Below are 22,932 nucleotides of genomic sequence, written 5' to 3' on the forward strand. Positions count from 1 at the left end.
CTGGTGCAATCAGAATCATTTTTGGCTTCTCTTGTCTGACCTTTAGGAGCACTCTGGGAAGGAGAGGTAGTGGAGAAAAGGCATATACTGCTAGATTTTTCCAGCTGAATGATAGGGCGTCCACTTTCCATGCTTGCTTGTGGTAAATCCTTGTGCAAAATCTCTGCAATTGACAGTTGTGAGGGGAGGCAAATAGATCTATGTCTGGGCATCCCCATTTCCTTATTATCATCCTGAAGACTTGTGGATCCAGTTTCCATTCGTGGGGATCCATGAGATTTCTGCTTAGTTCGTCTGCCAGAGTATTTGTTTTGACTTGCAGGAATTGTGCTTGCATGTGAACTTGAAAGGCCAATGCTGTGTCCCATAAGGTCATTGCTTGTCTGCAGAGGGGGTAGGAATGAGTACCTCCCTGCTTGTTTATGTACCACATGACCATAGTGTTGTCTGTCTTTATCAGTAATTGTCCTGGATGAAGCAGGTCCTTGAAAGCTGTCAGGGCATTTTTAACAGCTAGCATCTCTTTTTGATTGATGTGAAGATGCATCTGGTTTTCAGGCCATGTGCCTTGAATACAATTTCCTGCCATATGGGCCGCCCAGGCATAATCAGATGCATCCATTGTCAGTGTCTGTCTGGCTGTGGGTAAACTGAATGGCAGACCCTTGTTGTGGCGACAGGCTTCTGCCCACCATCGAAACTCCTGTTGTAGGCAGGGAATTAGTGCAATTATTGTCTCCAGGCTGTGACAATGCTGAGTCCAAACACTTTTCAGATACCACTGTAGTTTCCTCATATGCAGTCTGGCATATGGAATTAGTAGAATGCAAGATGCCATCAAACCCAAGGCCTGCAGGATTTTCCTTACAGATAAGTGGGTTTTTGTTGCCAATTTCTTGAAATAAGTAGTCAGTTGTTTTTGCTTGTCTGGCGTGAGATAAGCCATCTGGGCAGTTGTATTTAAGCCTGCACCCAGGAATATTATCTCTCGAGAGGGCACTAGTTTTGATTTCTTTTCGTTTACTGTGTACCCTAGGACAATTAGTAATCTTTTTACAAACGCCAGATGCTTTAGAAGAGGGTCTTTGTTCTCTGCTTGAATTAGGCAGTCGTCCAAGTAGGGATATATTTGAATTCCTTTTTGTCTGCAAAACGCAATTACTGGTGCCAGGCATTTTGTAAAGACCATGGGCGCAGTAGATAAGCCAGCAGTGCAGAGAATTGGTAATGCATTGAGCCAGCTATGAATCTGAGGTATCGTCTGCAAGATTGTCTGATTGGGACATGCAGGTATGCCTCTTTTAGGTCCAAAGTTACTAGCCAAGCCCTCTTGCCCAGCATTGGCAGTAGTTACTGAAGAGTCAACATCTTGAATTTTGGAACTTCCAGAAACATAGTGTACACAGGTCCAGAATTGGTCTCCAGGTTTTGTCCTTCCTGGGTACTAGGAAAAGTCTGGAGTAAAATCCTTGCCCCTGCTCTTGTTGTGGTACTTGATGAATGGCCTTCATGTCCATGAGGGCTGTAATTTGTTTTTGTGCCTCTGCCCATTGATTGTGTGGCAGGTCTGGCATGCCCTTTGACCTTGGTAGAGTGTGAAAATGGAACCTGTAGCCTTGGGACACTATGTTCAGAACCCATTTGTCTTGGGTAACCATTTGCCAATTTGATGAAAAAAGTGCTAGTTTTCCCCCTAAGGGGGCTGTCAAAAGAAAACTGCTTGGAAGTGGTAGAGTAAAGTCATTGGGACTGTTTCCTGTAAGGCTGTGATTTGTCTTCTCCGCTTTTGGAGGTAGGAGCACCCCACTGCTTAGGCTTGCATGAGCCTTGGGACTGAGATCTGCCTCTGGGACGCCTGTATCTGCCTCTTTGTGGTCTGTCTGAGACTGGAAAGGACCAATTTTTAGAAGGCCAGTTCTTGCTAAACCTGGGTGGCTGTACCTGTAAGAAATCCTTGACTGTCTGCATGGATTTTGCTTTATCCTCCATTTTTTTTCAACACCTCTTCTGCTTTAGTACCAAACAAAGCATCATGCTGTAATGGTGCATCTAATAATTTTGCTTTAACATGATCAGGCAGAATTTGTTCCTTTAACCAAGCATGCCTTCTAATAACAGTACCTGTAACAGCGGCCCTGCAAGAGGCCTCCAGTGAATCATAACCACATTGCAAAGTATGCCTTCCCACTTGTTCAGTTGTATGCAATAAATCTTGCAATTCCTTGTTCTCTGAACATTCAGTATTTGTCAACATTTTCTGTTTAAGTAGTGACATTAAATATTGCTGATATTTAAGCATATGAAATTGATAATTTAAAGCCCTTACAGCCAGGGTGGCAGAAGTGTATACTTTTTTCCCCCATCTGTCTAGAGCCCTAGAATCCCTATCAGAGGGGACAGGGTTTTTTGCAGTGGAAGCTTTAATCCCCTTGGGACCCAGAGAAATAGTTTCTGGGTCAGCAGCGGGGTTTTTATATAGGAATTTATGAGAATCCGGGACCCTGTAGTATCTGTCCGGCTTAGCAGGTGCAGGGGGTAAAGAGTCAGGGTGCAGTCCGGACTCTGAAAATACATCATCTACAATGTCTAGAACAGGTGGAATGGCAAGGGGTCTGTGCTGAGGAAGAAGCAGGAAGTCTCTGAGCCTTTTCTTAGACTCAGAATATTCTTGGCTCTCCCAGTGGAAATGCTCCCTCATAGTATGCAGTGTTTCCCCAAAAGAATAGTCCTCAGGAGGAGAGGCTGAAGGAATGGATTCTTCAGCATCAGAATTCTCATAGGGAAGCATGGAGTAATCCTGTTCGAAGAGGAATCAGAGGAAATAGATACCTGATCAGAAGAATCATACTCTGTCTCTTGCCTAGGCCTCTTATCAGGAGGGGGATGGGAGCCCCTGATCAAAGTAATTAGGTCTTCGGCCATTTTGAGCATCTGTTTTTTAGGCATGGAAGTCTGAATAGGAGAATGCTGTACTTGTTTCTTTGTCTTTAGAGCTGCTTTAGTCTTTGTCTTTGAAGCTGAGGATGGCTTAATATACAGTTGTGTAGGTCTGAAGACACCCTCAGAAGCCGATGCCTGCTCAGCGGCTCCGGACCCATCTGAGGGATTGATTTCCAAGTGTCCAATACCTTGAGTTTCCAGAGGCCTGGTCGGCTCCACGTGGGAGTCGGTAGCGGCCTGTGGCTCTGAGGTAGCGGGCGCCAGGGGCTGGGAAAGTGCCTCACTGAGAACTGGCGACTAGCCTAGAAGAGGCTTCGTCGGTTTTGGACCTCGGATGCCTATCCTTGTCGTTGCGTTTTTTGTAAACTCCAGTAGTCGGCTGTTCCGCCGGCATTATATAATTAAACCTTCGGCCAAAGTAATGAAATGCAAAATCGAACCGACGCTTGATAGTGCGTTGGTTGAATCTAGCACAAAACCGACAGCTAGCAACGTTGTGATCAGGGACTAGGCAAGGAATACAGTAAGAGTGAAAATCCTTATGAGGTATTTGCTTCCCACAAGAAATACAGTTGTTAACTTTTTCTGACATCGGTCTGGAGCAAGAAAAAAAGTTTCCCCAACGGGGTACTTGGATTTAATGAAGACTTCGATTCTGAAATTCAAATTTGAAAATTTCAGGAGTCGGCCGACCGGCACTTGCGAACTGCTTTTGCTTCGGGCACCGCGCGGCAAGAAAGACTGAAGAAAATGGCGTCAGTTGCATCTTTTATATCCCTGGCGCACTGACGTAAGGGAAGAGGTGACAGCAACAGACGCCGGACCTAGACTTTGGAATTCTGGCCGACTGCCAAGAGTAATGACTGCAACAGTGAAACACGATGAACATCGTATCATCTTGGAGCTTATAAACAAAGACATAGGTAACCTCCAAACCCTGGACCCCACTCAGTTTGGGTTTGTAAAAGGTAGATCTTGTCTACCAAACCTGACTGACTTGACTGATTGATGAGGGCAAGGTAGTGCACACAGCCTATGTTGACCTCGCCAAGGCTTTTGATACCATCCCCCACTTTGGAATTATAGATAAACTCACTAAACTGGACATAAATCCCTATGTCACAAGAGATGGGTGGCCAACTGGCTCAATGACAGAACCCACACAGTAAAAGTAGCTGACTCCAGGTCTGACTTCAGACCAGTGACTAGTGGAGTACCACAGGGTTCAGTCCTGGGTCCTCTCCTGTTCGGCATCTACTTCTCTGAAGTGCAGGCCAACACAGAAGGTCTTTGGCTAACAAAGTTCGCAGATGACTGCAAACTGGGAGCCATAACCTAATGATGCAGACATTCTACAAAAGGGCCTCACAGAGACCGATGCTTGGTGTCAAAGTCATGGCCTAAAGCTCAATGCCAAGAAGTGCACTGTCATCCCCTTTGGGAAAAACTCGGTACCCATGAACTACCACATAGGCGGTAGCTCACTGAACACTGAAAGTGTGATAGGAGACCTCAGGACACAGGTGGACAGTAGTCTCTCCTTTGATAACCACATCGCCACAATAGTCAGGAAATCCTTCTACATGGCACACCTCAACACAAAAGGGTCCTCCTCTAGAAAAAAGGAGGTCAATGTTCCTCTCTACTCATCCCTCATCAGACCCATTATAGAGTACAATGCCCCGTTTGGCATGTATCTCACAAAACACCTACAACAACTAGAAAGGCCACAGAAATACCTCACTAAGAGGATTACCGGGCTCAAACAGATGCCATACGCAGACCGTCTCAAAAAACTCCAGCTCTACTCCAGTGCACATTGCCTACTCAGAGAGGAACTCTGCCTAACATACACAGCTATATCAAACCCAGAGCTGTTGGACATGCTACACTTAAAGAAATCCCAATCTTTCGGAACTACATGCTCCAGGGACCTAAACCTTGTCACCACAATAAACAGAACATGCTGAGGGGAAAGATTCCTGTCCCAGAGACTTCCTGTACTCTGGAACAAACTACCCATTCATGTCAAGCAAAGCTCCTCACTGACCCTCTAAGAAAAATCTTGACAACTGGATGGGAAATAGAAAATTCACACTGGGGATCACTTCTACGGAACTGCTTGACAGGGGCGCAGGAAAATAATTTTCTTGGGTGGCAAAAGCCAGGGAACCTTTTTGGCTAGGCTTACATAGGCCCCAGGGCCGATAGCCTAGTACCAACCTATGAACCTATAAGAATGGAAATAAGGAAAGAAAGGAGAGAGATGGTAAATACTCAAGATATGAATAATATGGCTTGAGGGAGTGATCTGTTGGACTGACTGGTTGTAGTCAGTGTTTGTTCAATAATGTTATTAACTACTGCTTATAAGCCTTATTTATACTGGTCCTGCAGTAAATACAATTTTTGCATGAACGGTCATAACACTGGTGTAACATCCCTACCCATACCTCTCAATTGTGCCTGATTTTCAGGGATATTTTTGATTTTGACTGTAATTTTAGCTCTGTCTCTCTCAGTTCCTCTTAAAACTTATGACTTTTGAAGAAAAGGTGGCAAATTACATGTAAAATAAAACAGTCAGTCAGAAAATACAGTGAGATTAGTTAAGCACTTTTTCCTGCATCTGTGTGAAACTATCCAATTGTGTTATTTTTATATATCCTGTGACTGAAACTTTGGTATTTATTGTAACTAGATATTCAGTATTCTCATGTTTTCTATTTTATTATTCATTATTAAATATTTCTACTAGTTTCTGAAGCAAGAAGTGCCACTCTTTACATTAATTCATATTACATATATATATATTTTTTTCATATGTACCCACTTAAGTCCATGAATAAATATATACTTTACAATTATTTCACTTCTTGGTATTATTCACAGTATACATCCCAACTTCCAATTTTTACTTGGAATCAGTTCAGGGCTGGCAATAATTGTGAAGCCCACAATTTTACACTTCGATGTGGCATTTGTAGGCTCATCTGTGGTAGTAAAGTATGATCTATCTTTAAATGTGAATTATAGAAGGGGCTAGTGGGCCACTGAGTTATGTGCTCTGTCCAAGTGGGCCATGATGAAAAAAGTTAGAGAAACACAGGTGTAGCTCACAGTTATTTATCCCCTCTGTAGCTTTGACATCTTGCAATCTCTACCCACTATTAGACTATTTCAATCATAACTGTTTTTCTTGAAAATATTTCTTCTGAGTGACTCCCTCAAGTCTAATATATATATATATATATACACACACAAAAATATATGCATATTTAAAACACCTTGACTACGAGAAACGAACCTAGAACTATAAAACAAAAAAAACCACGTAGGATGAACTAGTGTTTTAGCGCTTTCATCTTTTATTGATGGATAAGTCTTCTTCAGAAACAAATACATAAATGCAGTGTAATCAGTTGTACACACTTGATATTCTGTAATTCAAAAAAATACTAACCTGTCATAAAGAGATAGAATGTCAAAGGGCCAATCATAAGACTCGGCAATAAAATAACCCAACCCATAAAAAATGCTGTGATTACCAAGAGATGTAAGCATTAAAAGGTACATTTATCATCGTGACTTAATTAACTAATCAAATTAAATTAAATAAAATAAATAAACGATGATAATAATTGAAGATATTCAGAAATAACAGTATAGGGGAATCACTGAAACCAAAGTAAGCACTAGGGCTGAAATCCAGTATTTAAACTGCCAAAGCAACCCAGGAAAACTCTAGAAGTCCACAACTCAACGTGTCATTCATCTAGCAAAACCCCTGTTGCCCTAGAATGAACATACTATTATTATTATTATTATTACTATTAATATTAAATGTGCGCTGTGTTGGCTAAGTTAAAAACAGAGTGGTTTTGTTTTGTTTGGTTGCAAGACTACTTTAGGGGAACAGGGGTTTTGCTAGATGAATGACACACTGAATTGTGGACTTCTAGAGATTTCCTGGGTTGCTTTGGCAGTTTAAATACTGGATTTCAGCCCTAGTGCTTACTTTGGTTTCAGTGATTCCCCTATACTGTTATTTCTGAATATCTTAAATTATTGTTGTCCTTTATTTATTTATTTAATTTGATTTGATTAGTTAATTAAGTCACGATGATAATGTACCGTTTAATGCTGACATCTCTTGGTAATCACAGCATTTTTATGGGTTGGGTTATTTTATTGGTGAGTCTTATGACTGGCCCTTTGACATTCTCTCTCTATGAAAGGTTAGTATTTTTTTTTAATTACAGAATATCAAGTGTGTACAACTGATTACACAGCTTTTATGTATTTCTTTCTGAAGAAGTCTTATCCATCAATAAAAGATGAAAGCGCTAAAACACTAGTTCATCCTACATGTTTTATTTTTTTGTTTTATAGTTCGAGGTTCCGTTTCTCGTAGTCAGGGTGTTTTAAGTTATTTTATTATAGCTTATCTTCTTAGTCTCACAAGTTATTGGTTATTTAATAAATATATGCATATTTCTGCGTATATATAACAGACTACGAGCATCAAATATTCATCAGATATATCCATATGCAAATTATATCGTTTAATTATAGTATGTGATCTATGAGGTGGAGCTCAGGCCAAACAAGTGTATGAAATCAGGTTCTTGAATCTACTAAGCACATACATAAATGTCTTTCCTTTAGAATCTGAAATACAAAAACTGTAAAGTTTATCAGAATGAAACAGGGAGAAGGCAGGGGTTCACTCTGGTATACAGCATCAGTAACAGAAAAACATGCTTCGATAAGATGTTTTACTTTCCATCACTTGAGCTACATATTCATTCAGACAACATTATACAACACTTTTCAAACCTTGTACATCACAGTGTGTTCTTATGTCCTTCATTATACAGAAGAGGACAAAAAGGAGAGACATTTCTGCAATGTGCATTACTGAAGTACCTCTACAGGTGAGAAACACACTTACACTTACTTAAAAGAACAGTAAAGAATAAGCATTCATTAGTAAAAACAGACTTATAAAAGAAAAAAAATCAATACAGTTTACATAGCTACCTTTAAACAGTACAAAACAACATATGTAAACACAAACATTAAAAAAGGGCAGAAACAAAACATACAGTTCTACTGCTGCTAGCAACTGTAAAACGTCTCCCCCATTCATGTAGTACAAATAGAACAGAAGATCCTCTCCGTATCGAGCGAGTTTTATTGCAGCAAGCTGTAAACAAAAACAAACACTTGAGGTAAAAATAAAGAGGAAATTCTACACGCTATAATAAAGGCTAAAAACAAATCCAAAACAGCGCTATTCCAATATCACTCTGCAAAATTTGTTATATTATTATTCCAACATTAACTTGTGGAACAATTTCACTCAATCTTACAATGGTTCCTATAACAGGTTATAAACTAGTACAAAGGTCTCACTTTATCCTAAATTCAAGACATTTAGATTTCTGGAGGAGTGATGAAATACTTGGTAAGAGCTAAACAAGTAACTAAACGCGGTTAGGAATTTTTATTACAGTGAGATAATAGTTACCTCAAGCTCTTAGACTGCAGTGGCATCAAGAAAAAAATAAGTTATATACTCATCATAATGTTCCATCTGTGCTGTTGATCTTTGTTTAATCCTGACCTCTGGGATACTGTTCCGATCCTCGGAACTGGCTTGGCCGTTATACAGCTTGCCCAAGCCAAAAACTCTTGAGCTAAGCCTCTACCCACAACACCCCTCTCCAGATAATCTCAGCTCGCGTTTGCAGCTACAGAGACAGAGAGAAGAATATGTTTATGGAACTGAAGAGGCTATGTCCAAGGTCAAACCTGATAAAGTTACCAGGACAAGCATCTGATCCTCCAAGGAGTCTGGCAGGAGGGGAAAGAAGGGTAGGGTACCAAGGATAAATTAAGATCGACAACACAGATGGAACATTATGGTAAGTACATAACTTCTTTATCTGATGTTTTCAATCTTCATTTATCAAAACAGTGTAAGAAACTTCTCTGTGTGGAAGATTTTCAGTCCATATATTTCTAGTTAATCACTGTATATTAATCAGATCAGACAATAGTAGTAGAAGTAGCGAATGTAAACTCGTCAAGTCAAAAAGTAATAACAGAAAATATATAATTCTACAGCATTACTAAGTATTCGAAAGTAATCCAAGCAAGGCAGGCAGTCTGTTTCCAGTCGAAAATCCTTTATTAAGTACACAGACAAGCGATCCAAGTAAAACAAAAATAGAGTAATAAATTCCTTACAAGCTTTCTAAATATATATATATACTTTTCATCAGGCATGGGAGTGGTTTATTGTGCTGTAAAACAAAGTGTTATTGGTACACATGTTAAATTCACATCCCTTCCCCCATCAGTGTGACATTCGAGCTGGTCCTGCCCTACCTAGTAGCTGTCATAATAATATATAGCCCTAATGTACTTTAATGGTACATCTTATTTAACCAAATTATTAAGTAGATTATTAAGTCTGTGATTTTATACAAGGCAATATACTACATGGCTGGAAATATATCAACCTTAGTTCATTTTGCGATCAAAACTTATATATAAATATATACATATACATTTTGCATGTAAAAATCAGTTTCTATTTTCATAACCTATTGTTAACAAAGATCGCTTTCATCCTTCTAGACTCATTCAGGTCTGTATACAAGAACCCTAAAAACCTATATAATTGTATAATTAGTTAGTATTGTTATTACCATCACTTTTAATAAAGTGGAAAAAAGAGAACCAGAAAAAAATAAAAATAAAAAAAAATATATATGTATGATGATGGAAACAAAATATACACTTAAATTTCAAATGATTTAAAATGGTATTTAAAACCAATTTGTAGAAAAAAATAAAATAAAATACAATTAGTCATGTAAACAATGTGGCAATTTTCTAAGTTCCAGTGCACTTTTAATTGAACAGTAGTAGTTTAGTCCAGGCTTTCTAAAATTATCACAGTATCAAAAATATTATTGAAGAAAACTGGGACATTGTCACAGGAAACCCTTTTCTGATTAACATCTTAGGTGAAGCCCCATCATTTGTTTATAGGAAGTCCAGGAATATTAGAAGTTTTGTTGAATTTAAACCTAGACCATGCGAGAAAAGCACTAAAAGATGTGAAACTTATTGTACATTTTGTATATTTATACAGCAAGGTGATAGTTTTTATTGCCCTTATTTAAAGAAGATCATTAAAACCAGTGCAGGGGGAGACTGTAACACTAAAAAAGTAATTTACAGGGCACAGTGCAATGAATGTGATGCATTCTATGTGGGCAAGACTGTAAAACTCAAGCGAAGGATTTCATGTCATCTGTCAGAAATCCGCTCTGGATGTAAAAATAATGCACTAGCCAAACACCTTTCTCTTCATAAAAGATACACAGGTTTTAAGTTCCAGATCCTGGACCGCATAGACATGGGTGATCTTGAAGGAGACATCCCGAATATTCTGGAGAAACATGAACTTACGTGGCAATTAAAGCTGAACTCTTTTAGAAAGCCTGTACTAAACTACTATTGTTCAATTAAAAGTGCACTGGAACTTAGAAAATTGCCACATTGTTTACATGACTAATTGTATTTTATTTTATTTTTTTCTACAAATTGGTTTTAAATACCATTTTAAATAATTTGAAATTTAAGTGTATATTTTGTTTCCATCATCATACATATATATTTTTTATTTTTTTCTGGTTCTCTTTTTTCCACTTTATTCAAAATGATGGTAATAACAACACTAACTAATTATACACTTATATAGGTTTTTAGGGTTTTTGTACACAGACCTGAAGAAGTCTAGAAGGACGAAAGCGATCTTTGTTAACAATAGGTTATGAAAATAGAAACTGATTTTTACATGCAAAATGTATATGTATATATTTATATATAATTTTTGATCGCAAAATGAACTAAGGTTGATATATTTCCAGCCATGCAGTATATTGCCTTGTATAAAATGACAGACTTAATAATCTACTTAATAATTTGGTTAAATAAGATGTACCATTAAAGTACATTAGGGCTATATATTATTATGACAGCTACTAGGTAGGGCAGGACCAGCTCGAATGTCACACTGATGGGGGAAGGGATGTGAATTTAACATGTGTACCAATAACACTGTTTTACAGCACAATAAACCACTCCCATGCCTGATAAAAAGTATATATATATTTAGAAAGCTTGTAAGGAATTACTCTATTTTTGTTTTACTTGGATCGCTTGTCTGTGTACTTAATAAAGGATTTTCGACTGGAAACAGACTGCCTGCCTTGCTTGGATTACTTTCGAATACTTAGTAATGCTGTAGAATTATATATTTTCTATTATTACTTTTTGACTTGACGAGTTTACATTTGCTACTTCTGCTACTATTGTCTGATCTGATTAATATACAGTGATTAACTAGAAATATATGGACTGAAAATCTTCCACACAGAGAAGTTTCTTACACTGTTTTGTTTTTAGACCCACTACACTTTAGTGGGTTGTTTTGAGACTTCGGGGATACCACGGAGATTACTTGTTTGCAATCTTCATTTTTCCTTGACCTCTGGGACAAAGTCCCCAGCTACTTTAGATTCTGGGTGACCTTATGGAAGGATATTCCTGAAAACCATAGAGCCAAAGGATGCTCTTCCCCTGGAGACCAGATCCAATTTGTAATGAGTAATAAAGGTATGAGGCGTAGCCCAAGGTGCTGCTGCACGTACTTCATCCATGGAAGCCTCAGAATGGAAAACAGCAGATGTGGCTATTGCCCTAGTGGAATGTGCTCTCACTGGTGCAGGAAAAATTGGAGATTCTTTTCATTGCACATGAAAGTAAGTCTCTTAACCATTTTGCAAGGTGACTTTTGAAACAGATTTTCCCAGAGATGGACCAGAAAAGGAAACAAATAACTGGTCCGATTTTCTAAATTATTTAGTTCTGTTAAGACAGAAATGTAATTGTCTGTGAACAGACAGCAAATGTAAGCACTATTCCCCTTTGTTGAAGAATTTTGTAAAGAAAACAGGCAAGTCAGTGGTTTGATTATTATTAGTTTCTAAGACCACCTTAGGAAGAAAAAAATGGGTTGTTATGGGGAGTTTGAAGATGCTGCTTAAATTTCTGAAATTCTTCTGGTAGAGGTAATGGCTATCAGACAAATGGTCTTCTCTGCTGGTTCAAAGGGGGAAAGGACCAGAGACTATAAAACCCATAGTCATATGCCAAGGGGCTAGAGGGTCTTTATATGGTTGTTTCAACCGCAAGGTTCCTTTCATTAGCACTTTACACAACCTATGGGAAATTAATGAATGTTCTTCAAAGCCATTGTGAAAATTGGAAATAGCAGCTAGTTGGACCTTAATAGTAGAAGCAGAGGCTCCTTGTTCGAAAAGCATAGACAAAAACTCCAATACCTTTTCAACTGATGTGGAGAAAGGGTTAAGACCAGTATTATGCGCCCAAATAGAAAATATTTTCCACTTGTTTGGTAAAGTTTCCTGCTGGAAAGTCTATGGGAAGCCAGTAAAACTTATTGTTGGTTTCTTGGTTGCCGGTGCCAAAAGGGACTCCGGCACCAAATGACACCTTTTCTGTCCAAGTTAAGATCTGGAGGAAGAAGAGGGGGAGGGAAGTGAAGATGTGTCGAATTTAGACAGAGCCTCCTTAAACAAAGATTTAATTAACCCTTTTAAGATTGATTTGTTTTTCCTTTCCACAAGGGCCTGTTTACTGAAGGCTAGACAGACAGAACAGTCTTGCTGAAGATGAGCCGGGCCCAAGCAGTACACACAAGAAGAGTGCCCATCAGAGTTGGGTACCTTTCTACTACAACCTTGGTATTGTTTAAAACCGGTTGTCCCCTTGGATTTATCTGCATGTTGACTAAGAAAAGAAAGGTCAACAGACAGCACTAACACACACTAAAAGGAAATTACGCACTCACATAAGGAAAGAAATGGCTACCAACAATGGTAGGCCCAAGCGATCAAAAAAGGGATGTAGAGAAAGGAAAGTATTACCAACTATAGTAAACTAAGAATACCGTCAAGTAAAAGAAAACAGCACACTCACTTGTTTAACAAAGAAAAGTGGGATAGAAACCAGGAAAGACAAGGAATGAACTACCAGAGATTGTAGAAGAGTACACAGAAGTGTAGGGGAAGAGGGATAAACAGAACAGTAGGTAGAACGAGATTTAACTACAGCAAATTATATAGAATTCTACGTAATAGAACAGTAGAAAAAAAATTTTTTGAATGGAAAATATGAAAAAACTATAAGACTTTACTTAGCTGCGACAGAATCTAGCTGACCCGTGCTGCAACGAGAGCGGCAAACGAGATCTGAGGTAATTCAGAGAGGGGTACTGGGGATACAGGCTTAGCTCAAGAGTTTTTGGTTTGCGCGAGCTGTATAATGGCTGAGTCGGTTATGAGGATCGGAACCATACCCCATAGGTCAATGATAAATGACTGACATCATCAGATCGAAAGTTATGTACTTACCACAATAATACATCCATCTTGTCCTACTTTCAATCTGGTTCAATGTGTTGGTTATTGGATCCGACCTTTGCGCCTTACACCAGTGTACTGGATCAGATAGCTCTGACTCCTCCTCTACCCACAATTTACTCCTCCTGACTGATTTACCACAAATCCAATTTTGCTGACTGATTCACAAAAGTCTACAACAACTGCAAGAATGAATAAACGGGTGGGGGTCCGAACACTATCCATTATGAAATGACAACTGGAATAGTGTACAGGGTTCTGCCAAGATCTGATCGATCTCCAGAAGATGTAAAATGACAATTTGGAAGGGGGGAGGAAGGAGAGATGCTGAAAGGGATAAAAAGAAGAAAACACAGATCTATTGTTAAGTACATAACTTTCATATCTGATGTTGTCTATTTTCATCCGATTCAAAGTGTGGGACAGATTCCCAAGCTGCCTAAAAAAAGCCTCAGAATGGCAGAGCCGAAGGATGTGCAAGCTCTAGGCTGCACATCCAACTTGTAATGAGATACAAAGGTAATAAGCTGTTGACCAAGTTGCAGTTGCACTTATGTCACTTAGGGTCTATATCAGCATATCGAATGCTGAAAACGCCGAATGCAATTTAATCGAACTGAAATGTTCGAAATCTCAAAAGAGCAAACCAGGGAAAGAAATCGTTATTCCGTGCAAAGAAAAATAGTTTTTCAATACTTTAAACACTGACAGAAGTGGAGGGCTTCGCCCCCACACCTCCCCAATGTGGAAGGCTGTGTCCCCCACACCCCCCTATTTAAATATACCAACTCTGAGGCCGCACCACAGTGGCGGAAATAGCAAACTCCAATGACAGACCAGCGATTTCTTTCCCTGGGAAAGAAATCGATGTTCTGTCAGTTCGCTTTTCTGAGATTTCGAACATTTCATTTCGATAAAATTAAATTCGGCATTTTCAACATTCGAAATGTTGATAGGAACCCACCACTTATAGGTACTTTTTTTTTTTGCAAATGCTGTCAAAGTTACCACTGCTCTGGAAGAATGAGCCTTATCATCTACCACCAGCCACCTAGAAAGTATGACTTTTGATACATGTCCTAGTTTTGTCTTGGAAAAAGAGACAAAGAGCTGGTCTGATTTTCCAGTCTTTTCTATGATGTAAATAAAAAATAAGTTTCCTATGGACATCCTAGGTACAGAGAGTGAATTCTCCCTTGTTCGCAAATATTGAAAAGAATACAGGCAAATTAATTCTGCTGATTCAAATTCATTTCTGAAGCCACCTTTGGAATGAATCAGGGATTTGTTCTTAGGGAAACTCAGTCATTGCTGGAAATAAGGAAGGTTGGCGTGCATGAAAGTACTTGCAGTTCTGAAACTCATCTTGCTGATATAATGGCAATCAGAAAAATAGTCTTTCAAGACAGAAATTTCAAATCTGCTAATACTGCAGCTTCAAAGGGTTTCTGGGTCAATGATAACTGTAAGAGTGTAATACCACATGGTGGAGCTGGATCTCGAACAGGAATTTTCAATAAGAACATTCACTTAAGGAAAGCTTTGGTTACCCTAAGTGATGCAACATATGAATCATTATGCCTTGTGTGAAAATTTGAGATGGCAGACATCTTGACTTTTACAGTATAGTAACTGAAACCTCATATTAAAAACAAAAAAATATATATAAAAAAAAAGTTCAGAAAAAAGTCCACTATCACTAGTAGAGGGGTTGAGAAAGGGTCTAAGCCCTTTGAGGACACCCAAATGGAAAACCTTTTCCATTTACTTTTCTAAGTCTTTTTGGATGACTACTTCAGAGAAGAAGAAATAATGTGGACTACAGGAGAAGAAAGCCTGGCACCTCTGGTTATTGTTAAAACTGGAGAATGCATGACGGCTGTCAGCTACCTATTCTGGTGTGGTAGAAAGTTTTGGACCCATAATCACTGGCTCCAGAAAAGGGGACAGTGTAGGAAAAAGGTTGGATGGTGTCGAAAGGCCCGTTTCTGGCCCTCACCTAAGGGATGGTGCTGGGAGGACCCCTAGCTGAATCTGTGTCCTCAGGAATTACTAATCAAATGGCCAACATTCCACTCAGACTTCTGGTGGATCGACTAGACCTCAGAAAAGAAGCTACAGACACTCGTCTCAATGGTAGCTTTTGGTGAAGTATCGGTGAATGAAGTTTGGGGCTGAATGGCCTCAGAGAAAAGGTAGGTTTTGGGGTGGAAGTTTGGATAAGAGTTGCAGGTGGATCCAACTTCCTCCACAGCTTGAACAAGCAAATTAGATATCTTGTAAAGTCTTCTAAAGCCAATTACGAAGCTAAACTATCATCCATAGCTAATAATTATAAGGCACTCTTTAGTTATGTCAGAAAATCTAAAAGGGAAGGCCCGGCTTTTGTGCCGAACTAGTACTGGATGGTACCTCTCATACTGACCCTGAGGACATTGATAACCTGCTGCTAGCAGACAGATTTGGCACAAACTTCACCCCCATGTCCCCACCAAACATACCCCAAAGCATACCTGTCACCAGTCCTCTACCTAGTATATCCAAAGAGCATGTCATAACCGCACTCTCCATAGCCAAAAACACAGCCTCTATGGGACCGGATACCATCCCAGGCTGCCTACTAAATGGTCTAAAACAGACCTAGTAGAACCACTTGGCAATCTCTTCAGTCACAGTCCAAGTACTAGCTTTGTCTCAGCAGAGTAGAAAATAGCAACAATAATTTCCTTGCACAAAGGGGTTCCATCAACTGACCCTGGGAACTATAGACCCATAAGCCTAACCAGCCTTACCTGCAAGGCCATGGAGAGAATCATCATGGACCTTATCAACAAAGACATAGGTAACCTTCAAACTGTTAACCTGACCCAATATGGCTTTGTTAAGGGGAGATCATGCTTATTAAACCTGGTGGACTTTCTCAAGAATGTCACCAAAAGCCCAGATGAAGGCAAAACAGTACATACAGCCTAACTTGACTTAACCAAGGCTTTTGACACAATTCCCCACTCAGGCATCATTGAGAAACTCACCCAGCTGGGAATTAACACACATGTCACTAGATGGGTACCCAACTGACTCACTGACAGAACGCATACAGCCAAAGTTGGAGATTCCACCTCTAGCAGCAGACCAGGCACTAGTGGTGTACCACAAGAATCTGTGCTGGACCCCCTACTGTTTGGAATCTATTTCTCAGAAGTCCAGGTGAAAATAGATGGCCTGTGGCTTACCAAGTTTGCCAATGACTGCAAACTGGGTGCAATCATTCAGTCCCCAAACGATGCTGACACACTACAAAAAGGGCCTACACAGACAAATGATTGGTGTCAATCCCATGGACTTAAATTAAAAGCAAAAAATGCATTATCAGCCCTTTCAGCAAAGAGGAAATCCCTAAAAATTACAATATTAACAGTACCCTCCTCCCCTTAGCTCAAACCATGTGGTGAGAGATTTAGTAACACAGGTTGATAGCAACCTTAAATTCGATCATGTGTCCACAGTGGTAAGGAAAGCTTTCTAGGTTTCATATATTATAAGTAATGGCATCGCATCCAGAGCTAAGGATGTTATAAGTCCCCTGTACGCATGCCTCATCAGATCACTAATAGAGTACAACGCTCCCTTCTGTATGTACCTCACCAGACACCTGCAGCAGCTTTAGAGACATCAGAGGTTTCTCACCAAGAAAATTCAGGGACTTCAACACATGACCTACATGGACAAATAATCCACTAAGGCTTGTACAACTAAAGACACCAATAGGATTAGCAGTAAACCTTTATTCTTTGCTTTCGTCAAATGACATCTTCAGACGAAAGCGAAGAAAAAGAAGTTATGTTCTTACCATAACGTTCCACCGGTGATGTTAATCTTCATTCATTCATTACTGATGGGTATCAGTTCCATACTTGGAACAGAGTCGGCCTTATAATAAAGCTCGCGCCAGCCAAAAAAAATTCTCGAGCTAAGCTTACCCATAGTGCACCTCTCTTTGTTACCTCAGATCAAATTTGTCAGTAAGAAACAAAGCGGAAGCTTTTTCTGAGCAAATTCCCTAGTACAGGATTTGGACCAAATCCGAATCTCCAGGAGTATTTTGGAGGGGGAAGGAGGATGGGATGTAATGAATGAATGAAGATCAACACAGATGGAATGTTATGGTAAGAACATAACTTCTTTATCTAATGTTGTTAATCTTCACTCTTTCATTACTGATGGGACAGAGTCCCTAGCTACTTTATGTCCTGGGAGGCCCTATGGAAGGATGTTCCTGAGCACCACTGAATCAAAAGATACTCTCCCCCTGGAATCCAAATCTAATTTGCAATGAGTGATAAAAGTATGAGGGGTGGCCCATGTTGCAGCTGCACAGATATCATTCATGGAAGCCCTTGAATAAAAAGCAACAGAAGTCGCCACCGTTCTGGTTGAATGTGCCTTGACCTTACTTGGTAGAGGAATTTTGTTATGTTGGTAGGTAAAGCATATACAGTTTCTCAACTATTTTGATAAAGTTACCTTAGAAACAGGATTTCCTAAATTTTGGTTCAGAGTAGGATACGAATAACTGGTCAGATTTCCGCAGTGATTTAGTTCTGTCTAGATAAAATTATAATTGTCTATGTACACCCAATAAATGTAGACAGCATTCTCCTTTATTACAGAAATTGGGAAAAAAGACCGCTAGGTCAACTGTTTGATTAATAGCCAATTCTGAAATAACTTTGGGCAGAAAGGAAGGACTAGTCCAGAGTGATACTCTGTCCTTATGAAAGACCATGTAGGGCATTTTATACACAAGGCTTGTAGTTCAGATATTCGTCTTGCTAAGGAAATAGTTACCAAGAATAGGGACTTTCAGGATAAAAATGTTATATCACAAGTGGCAGCAGGTTCGAAAGGAGATAAAGTCAAGGATTGTAGAACTAATGTCAAACTCCCAAGGTTTGAATGGTTCTTTGAAGGGTGGTCTAATGTGTGAGACACCTTTCAAAAAGGTTTTACAGGGACGATGGGAAATCAAGGATGAGTCTTGGAAGCCACTGTGGAAATCTGAAATAGCAGCCAGGTGTACTCAAATAGTGGAGACGATTTGACAAATAGTATAGTACAGCACTAATTGGAGGTGAGCAGGGATCTAGTCCTTTTTGTCAAGACCAAATAATGAATCTCTTCCACTTGTTGAGATAGAGTTTCCTGGTGGACAGTTTATGTGAAACTAGAAGAATGTTACATACATGGGAAGATAGATTATTCTGCCTGGCAATTAATGGAAGTGGAGGAACCAAGTGTCAGCTTGAGATTCAATATGTCCAGATATACCAGCCCCTGTGGATGAGCCAGTAATTCTGGAGGTGGATCTAGAATCCATTGTTGGTGCACAGGTGAGGCCAAAGGAAGGGGGAACCAAATCTGTTGAGGCCAGAACGGAGCAATAAGGATTACTCTGATTCCCAACCGAAGAGCTTTCGTTAAGAATTGTGGAATCAGAGCCAGAGGGGGAAGGCATAAAAAGGCCCCGTGGGCCAATAGTGTACTAAAGTGTCCCTCAGGGGCTCCCATTGAGGGGAGAATTAAGTAGCTGCTGCATTTGTGGTTTGCGGGGGAGGCGAACAGATCGCAGTAAGACTGGCCCCAGCAGCTGGAGATCTTCGCCACTATAACAGGGGTGAGAGACCACTCGTGAGGCAGTAGGATGCATCTGCTCAGCCTCTCTGCAATTATGTTTGAATCCTCAGGAATGTGCATTGCTATGAGAAAGCGGTTGAAAGATATTGCCCATTGCCAAATTCTCACGGCTTCCTGACACAATGGCTAGGATTTGGTTCCTCCTTGTTTGTTAATATACCACACTACAGCCATGTTGTCTGACTGGATAGCAATCGTTCCTGACAGGAGGGCAGACTGGAATGCTTGCAATGCCAGAAGCACTACCCTCAGTTCTAGGACACTGATATGCAAGTTAGCCTTCGCAGGGGACCAAGTGCCTTGGACTGTCCTTCCCTGGAAATGCCACCCACCCCATCAGGAAGCCGTCCGTGGTCACTGTGGTCTTGGGCTGACAGGGGGTGACTCCACACATCCTTTTCTGGCTTCATCCAACAAATTAAGTCTTGTTTACATTGACTTGTTATGCGGATCAGAGAGGACATACGATGAATCAGGGGAGACGACTGTGTTGCTAGAAGCCACTGTAGGAGTCTCATGTGTAGTCTTGCTAGGGGAACTATAGTGATCGATGCTGCCATTGACCGACGGAGTTGAAGGACTGCATGAGCTGAAGCTTTGTCCTGACAGAGTATCACCCAGAGTTAACATCTTACTCTCTGTAACCTGTAAAGTGGAAGGGAGACTACGCAAGACTGAGTATTGAAAGTTGCCCCTATGAATGCCAGATTTTGAGTAGGAATCAACTTGGATTTTTCCTCGTTTATGGAGATCTCGAAGGATTTTGATAGTTTTAAGGTGTAATGTAAGGTCTGAACCAGTACACGCTTGGTAGAGGCAGTAAGGAGCCAATCGTCTAGATACAGAAACACCCGGAATCCTTGCACTCTCAAGTGAGCTGATACCATTGCCATGCATTTGGTAGACACTCAGGGGGTTGTAGAGAAACCAAAGGGCAATGCTCGGAATTGATAGTGATTGGCTCCCAACCGGAAGCGGAGGAATCTCCTGGATAGTTTGTCCATTTTTATGTGGTAATACACATCCTGGAGATCCACTGAGTACATCCAATAGTCTTTCTCCAGAAATGGAAGGATAGACTGAACCGTGACCATCCAGAATTTCGTTTGTCTGATGAACTTGTTTAGGATGCTGAGGTCAAAAATTGGCCTACAGTCCCCCGTCTTCTTTGGCACTAAAAAGAACCTTGAGTAAAATCCGGATCCTAATTGGTCTGGTGGGACTGTTTGCATGACTTTTTTTTTTTAGCAGCTTTTCAATTTCTTAAGCAGCTGCATCCCTTTGACTGGGTGGAATGTCAGGGATTCACCTTAGCAGCCTTGGAAAAAGATTGAAGGGGATATTTTAATCTTTGGCTATTATCGTCTGCACCCAAGAATCTGCTATGATGGAATGCCAGGCAAAATGGTGCAGAGAAAATTGCCCCCCCCCGACTGCTTCCACAGGTAAACAATCAGGCTGTTCTTCAGGAGTGCTGACAGGGCTTGTCCAGAGAAAGAATAGCTGGATCCCTGATTATGTGGACCCCCTCTGCCTCTGGGGCATCTTCCCGATGTTTCCCCCTCTGTCCCAGGGGGAAAACTTGCCTAGTGTGCCACAGAAAGGACCCTGGGATTTTTTGTACCACATCTTTCCACTCCTATGATTCCTAGAGTAGGATCGTTGAGCGGTAGAAAAACGTACACCCACAGCAGACAGGGGCTTGCTGTCCTCCTCACACCTGGCTGTGTCTTTTACCTTTGAGCCAAAAAGAGAGGAAACGTCAACAGGACAATTGACAAAGGAAGACTTAAAGGGCTCCGGAAAGTCAAATAAGCGCATCCAGGTGTGACGTCTCATAATTACAGCTGGACCACTGCACTAGCTACCACTTTGCTAGTATGAGAAATCAACTGCATGGACGAATTAGAAATGAATTCCAGGGTGGCATGTTGTGAGCCAACTTTGTCACGTACCTCATCAGATACTGCTCTTGTTAAAGTTCCGAAAAGTTCCATAATCAGATGCCTCTGGAGACAGGTAAAGTGTGCCATATAATTCAAGGACCGAATGGCAAAGGTCGATGAAACATATACCTGCTTCCCTAGTCTATCCATCGTCCGAGACTCCCTGTTTGGAGGATGAATAGCTGAACTCTCCTCAGCGAGTTCTTTCCTAGTGGCCACTGCCACCAGCATAGCATCTAGTGCCAGGCCTATGGACCAATTAGGAAAATCTTTCGGGGAAGATAGAACTTTGTCTGGTCACTGGGGGATAGGTTCCACAGTGGCAGGACTCTTCCAGGCGTACTGCATGATGAGCTGGATGAGTTCATCTGCAGGTGGGGGTCACCCAGAAAGTAGAAGGCCGAGCACGGAAAGCCTGTAGGAATAGAGACTCCTCAGAAGAAGAGTTTGTAGGGCTTCCAGTCTCCCTGCTGTTTCAGGATTTCTATGATGCCCCCAAAGGAGACATTGGCAGGGTTGACCATGAGGGACCCTTCTCCATCATCAGAGTCTGCATCTTCAGTAAGGGATTCTTCAGGGGAATCCAGGTGCTTCCTCTTGCACAATCTCTTTCGGGTACCTCCTCAGCGGGAACATTTGAAGAAGACTCCAAAAACATGGGGGTCCTGCAGTAGGGTATTCTGAGGCTTCTGTGCTCGATGTCCCAGTGTAGTGGACTGTGTCAACTGTGGTCCAGAGGGTGGATATATATGGCACTCCAGCTCCAAGGGAACCAGCTGTGTACCTGTGGAGGCAAGGGCCCTCTCTGTCACCTGGAAGGCAGGCCCACCCAAAGAGGGATGGGAGCCCGGAACAGATAAGGACAACCTCGGAACCAAGGTCACATCCTGCTCCGACAAGACCACCTACAGGGAAGGAGCCCCAAGAAGACTCGGTGCTGCCAAGACAACCAGATCTGTAGTAGACGGCACCATATAAAAATAGGCACTGTACTAGGGGTCACGGTGCCAATGGCCCAGTCATGATCCCGAGGATGGCGCAGCTCCGAGTGAGTCGATGGCCATAGGGTAGGCTCCGGAGCCATGGTAATGTATACCACTGAGACCAAAGAAGCTGGAACCGGGATAGGTGTTGGTGTCGAGAACTTCAATACCTGCAATGCAGTAGAAGGAGGAGAATATGTTGGAATCCGTGGAGAAACTCCCTCGGCTCTGGGTGGGAGGGAGGGTTTGGAAGGCATCGGGATTCCTCTGGCCGCCAGTAGTTGATCCACAAAAGTCTCAACACATCGTATTCTGAAATACTCTTGGAGGAGCGGGTTGATATCCCCGATGGAGAGTCAGGATGTTGTAGGAAGGGACTGTACTGTTGTCCCAAAAAAGGATATGCCGTGGATGAATATCGGGTCAGAGGAACTGATTCAACTTTCAGGACCACGGTCAAAAGACCAGTAGATTAAATAGGAAAGGGAAAGTGAATGGAGTTGGAAGAACTATTTTCGGTGCAGAAAAGGAGGTTGGTACTGTAGAAGCAATTGTCATGAATGGCTCAGTAGTCACAATCAGTACCGCAGACGGTGCTTGAGGCATTGAAGCCTTAGATGGTACCGTAATGGGTAGCTGAGGTCCTGGAACCAAGGATGGCACCATAGAGAGGGGATGAAGCCTTGCTGCTGAGGTTTCTGAAGATAATTTGGGAACTTTTGCCTTCGGTTCCATAGATTTACCAGATTTAGATTCAGTAGCATGAGGAGACGAAGGCTTCTCTTTTTATGTTCCTTTTTGGGAGAGGGTGAGCCCTTCACCTCAAAAATAGCCTCTGAAAAA

General features: G+C 41.1%; 1 protein-coding gene across 2 annotated transcripts in view; it reads right to left on the reverse strand.

Annotated features, from left to right (window-relative positions):
• Positions 1 to 22,932, reverse strand: part of CNOT2 (CCR4-NOT transcription complex subunit 2) — a 2,080,381-nt gene that overhangs the window by 149,099 nt on the left and 1,908,350 nt on the right. For both annotated transcript variants that reach the window (XM_044087993.1, XM_044087992.1), the window contains one exon: positions 8,049 to 8,149. In XM_044087993.1, coding sequence (XP_043943928.1) covers positions 8,049 to 8,149 — 101 coding nt within the window. The remainder of the gene's footprint in view (positions 1 to 8,048; positions 8,150 to 22,932) is intronic.

This window comes from Protopterus annectens, chromosome 11.part0, assembly GCF_019279795.1.
Source record: "Protopterus annectens isolate FY-2018-M chromosome 11.part0, PAN1.0, whole genome shotgun sequence".
NCBI lineage: Eukaryota > Metazoa > Chordata > Ceratodontiformes > Protopteridae > Protopterus > Protopterus annectens.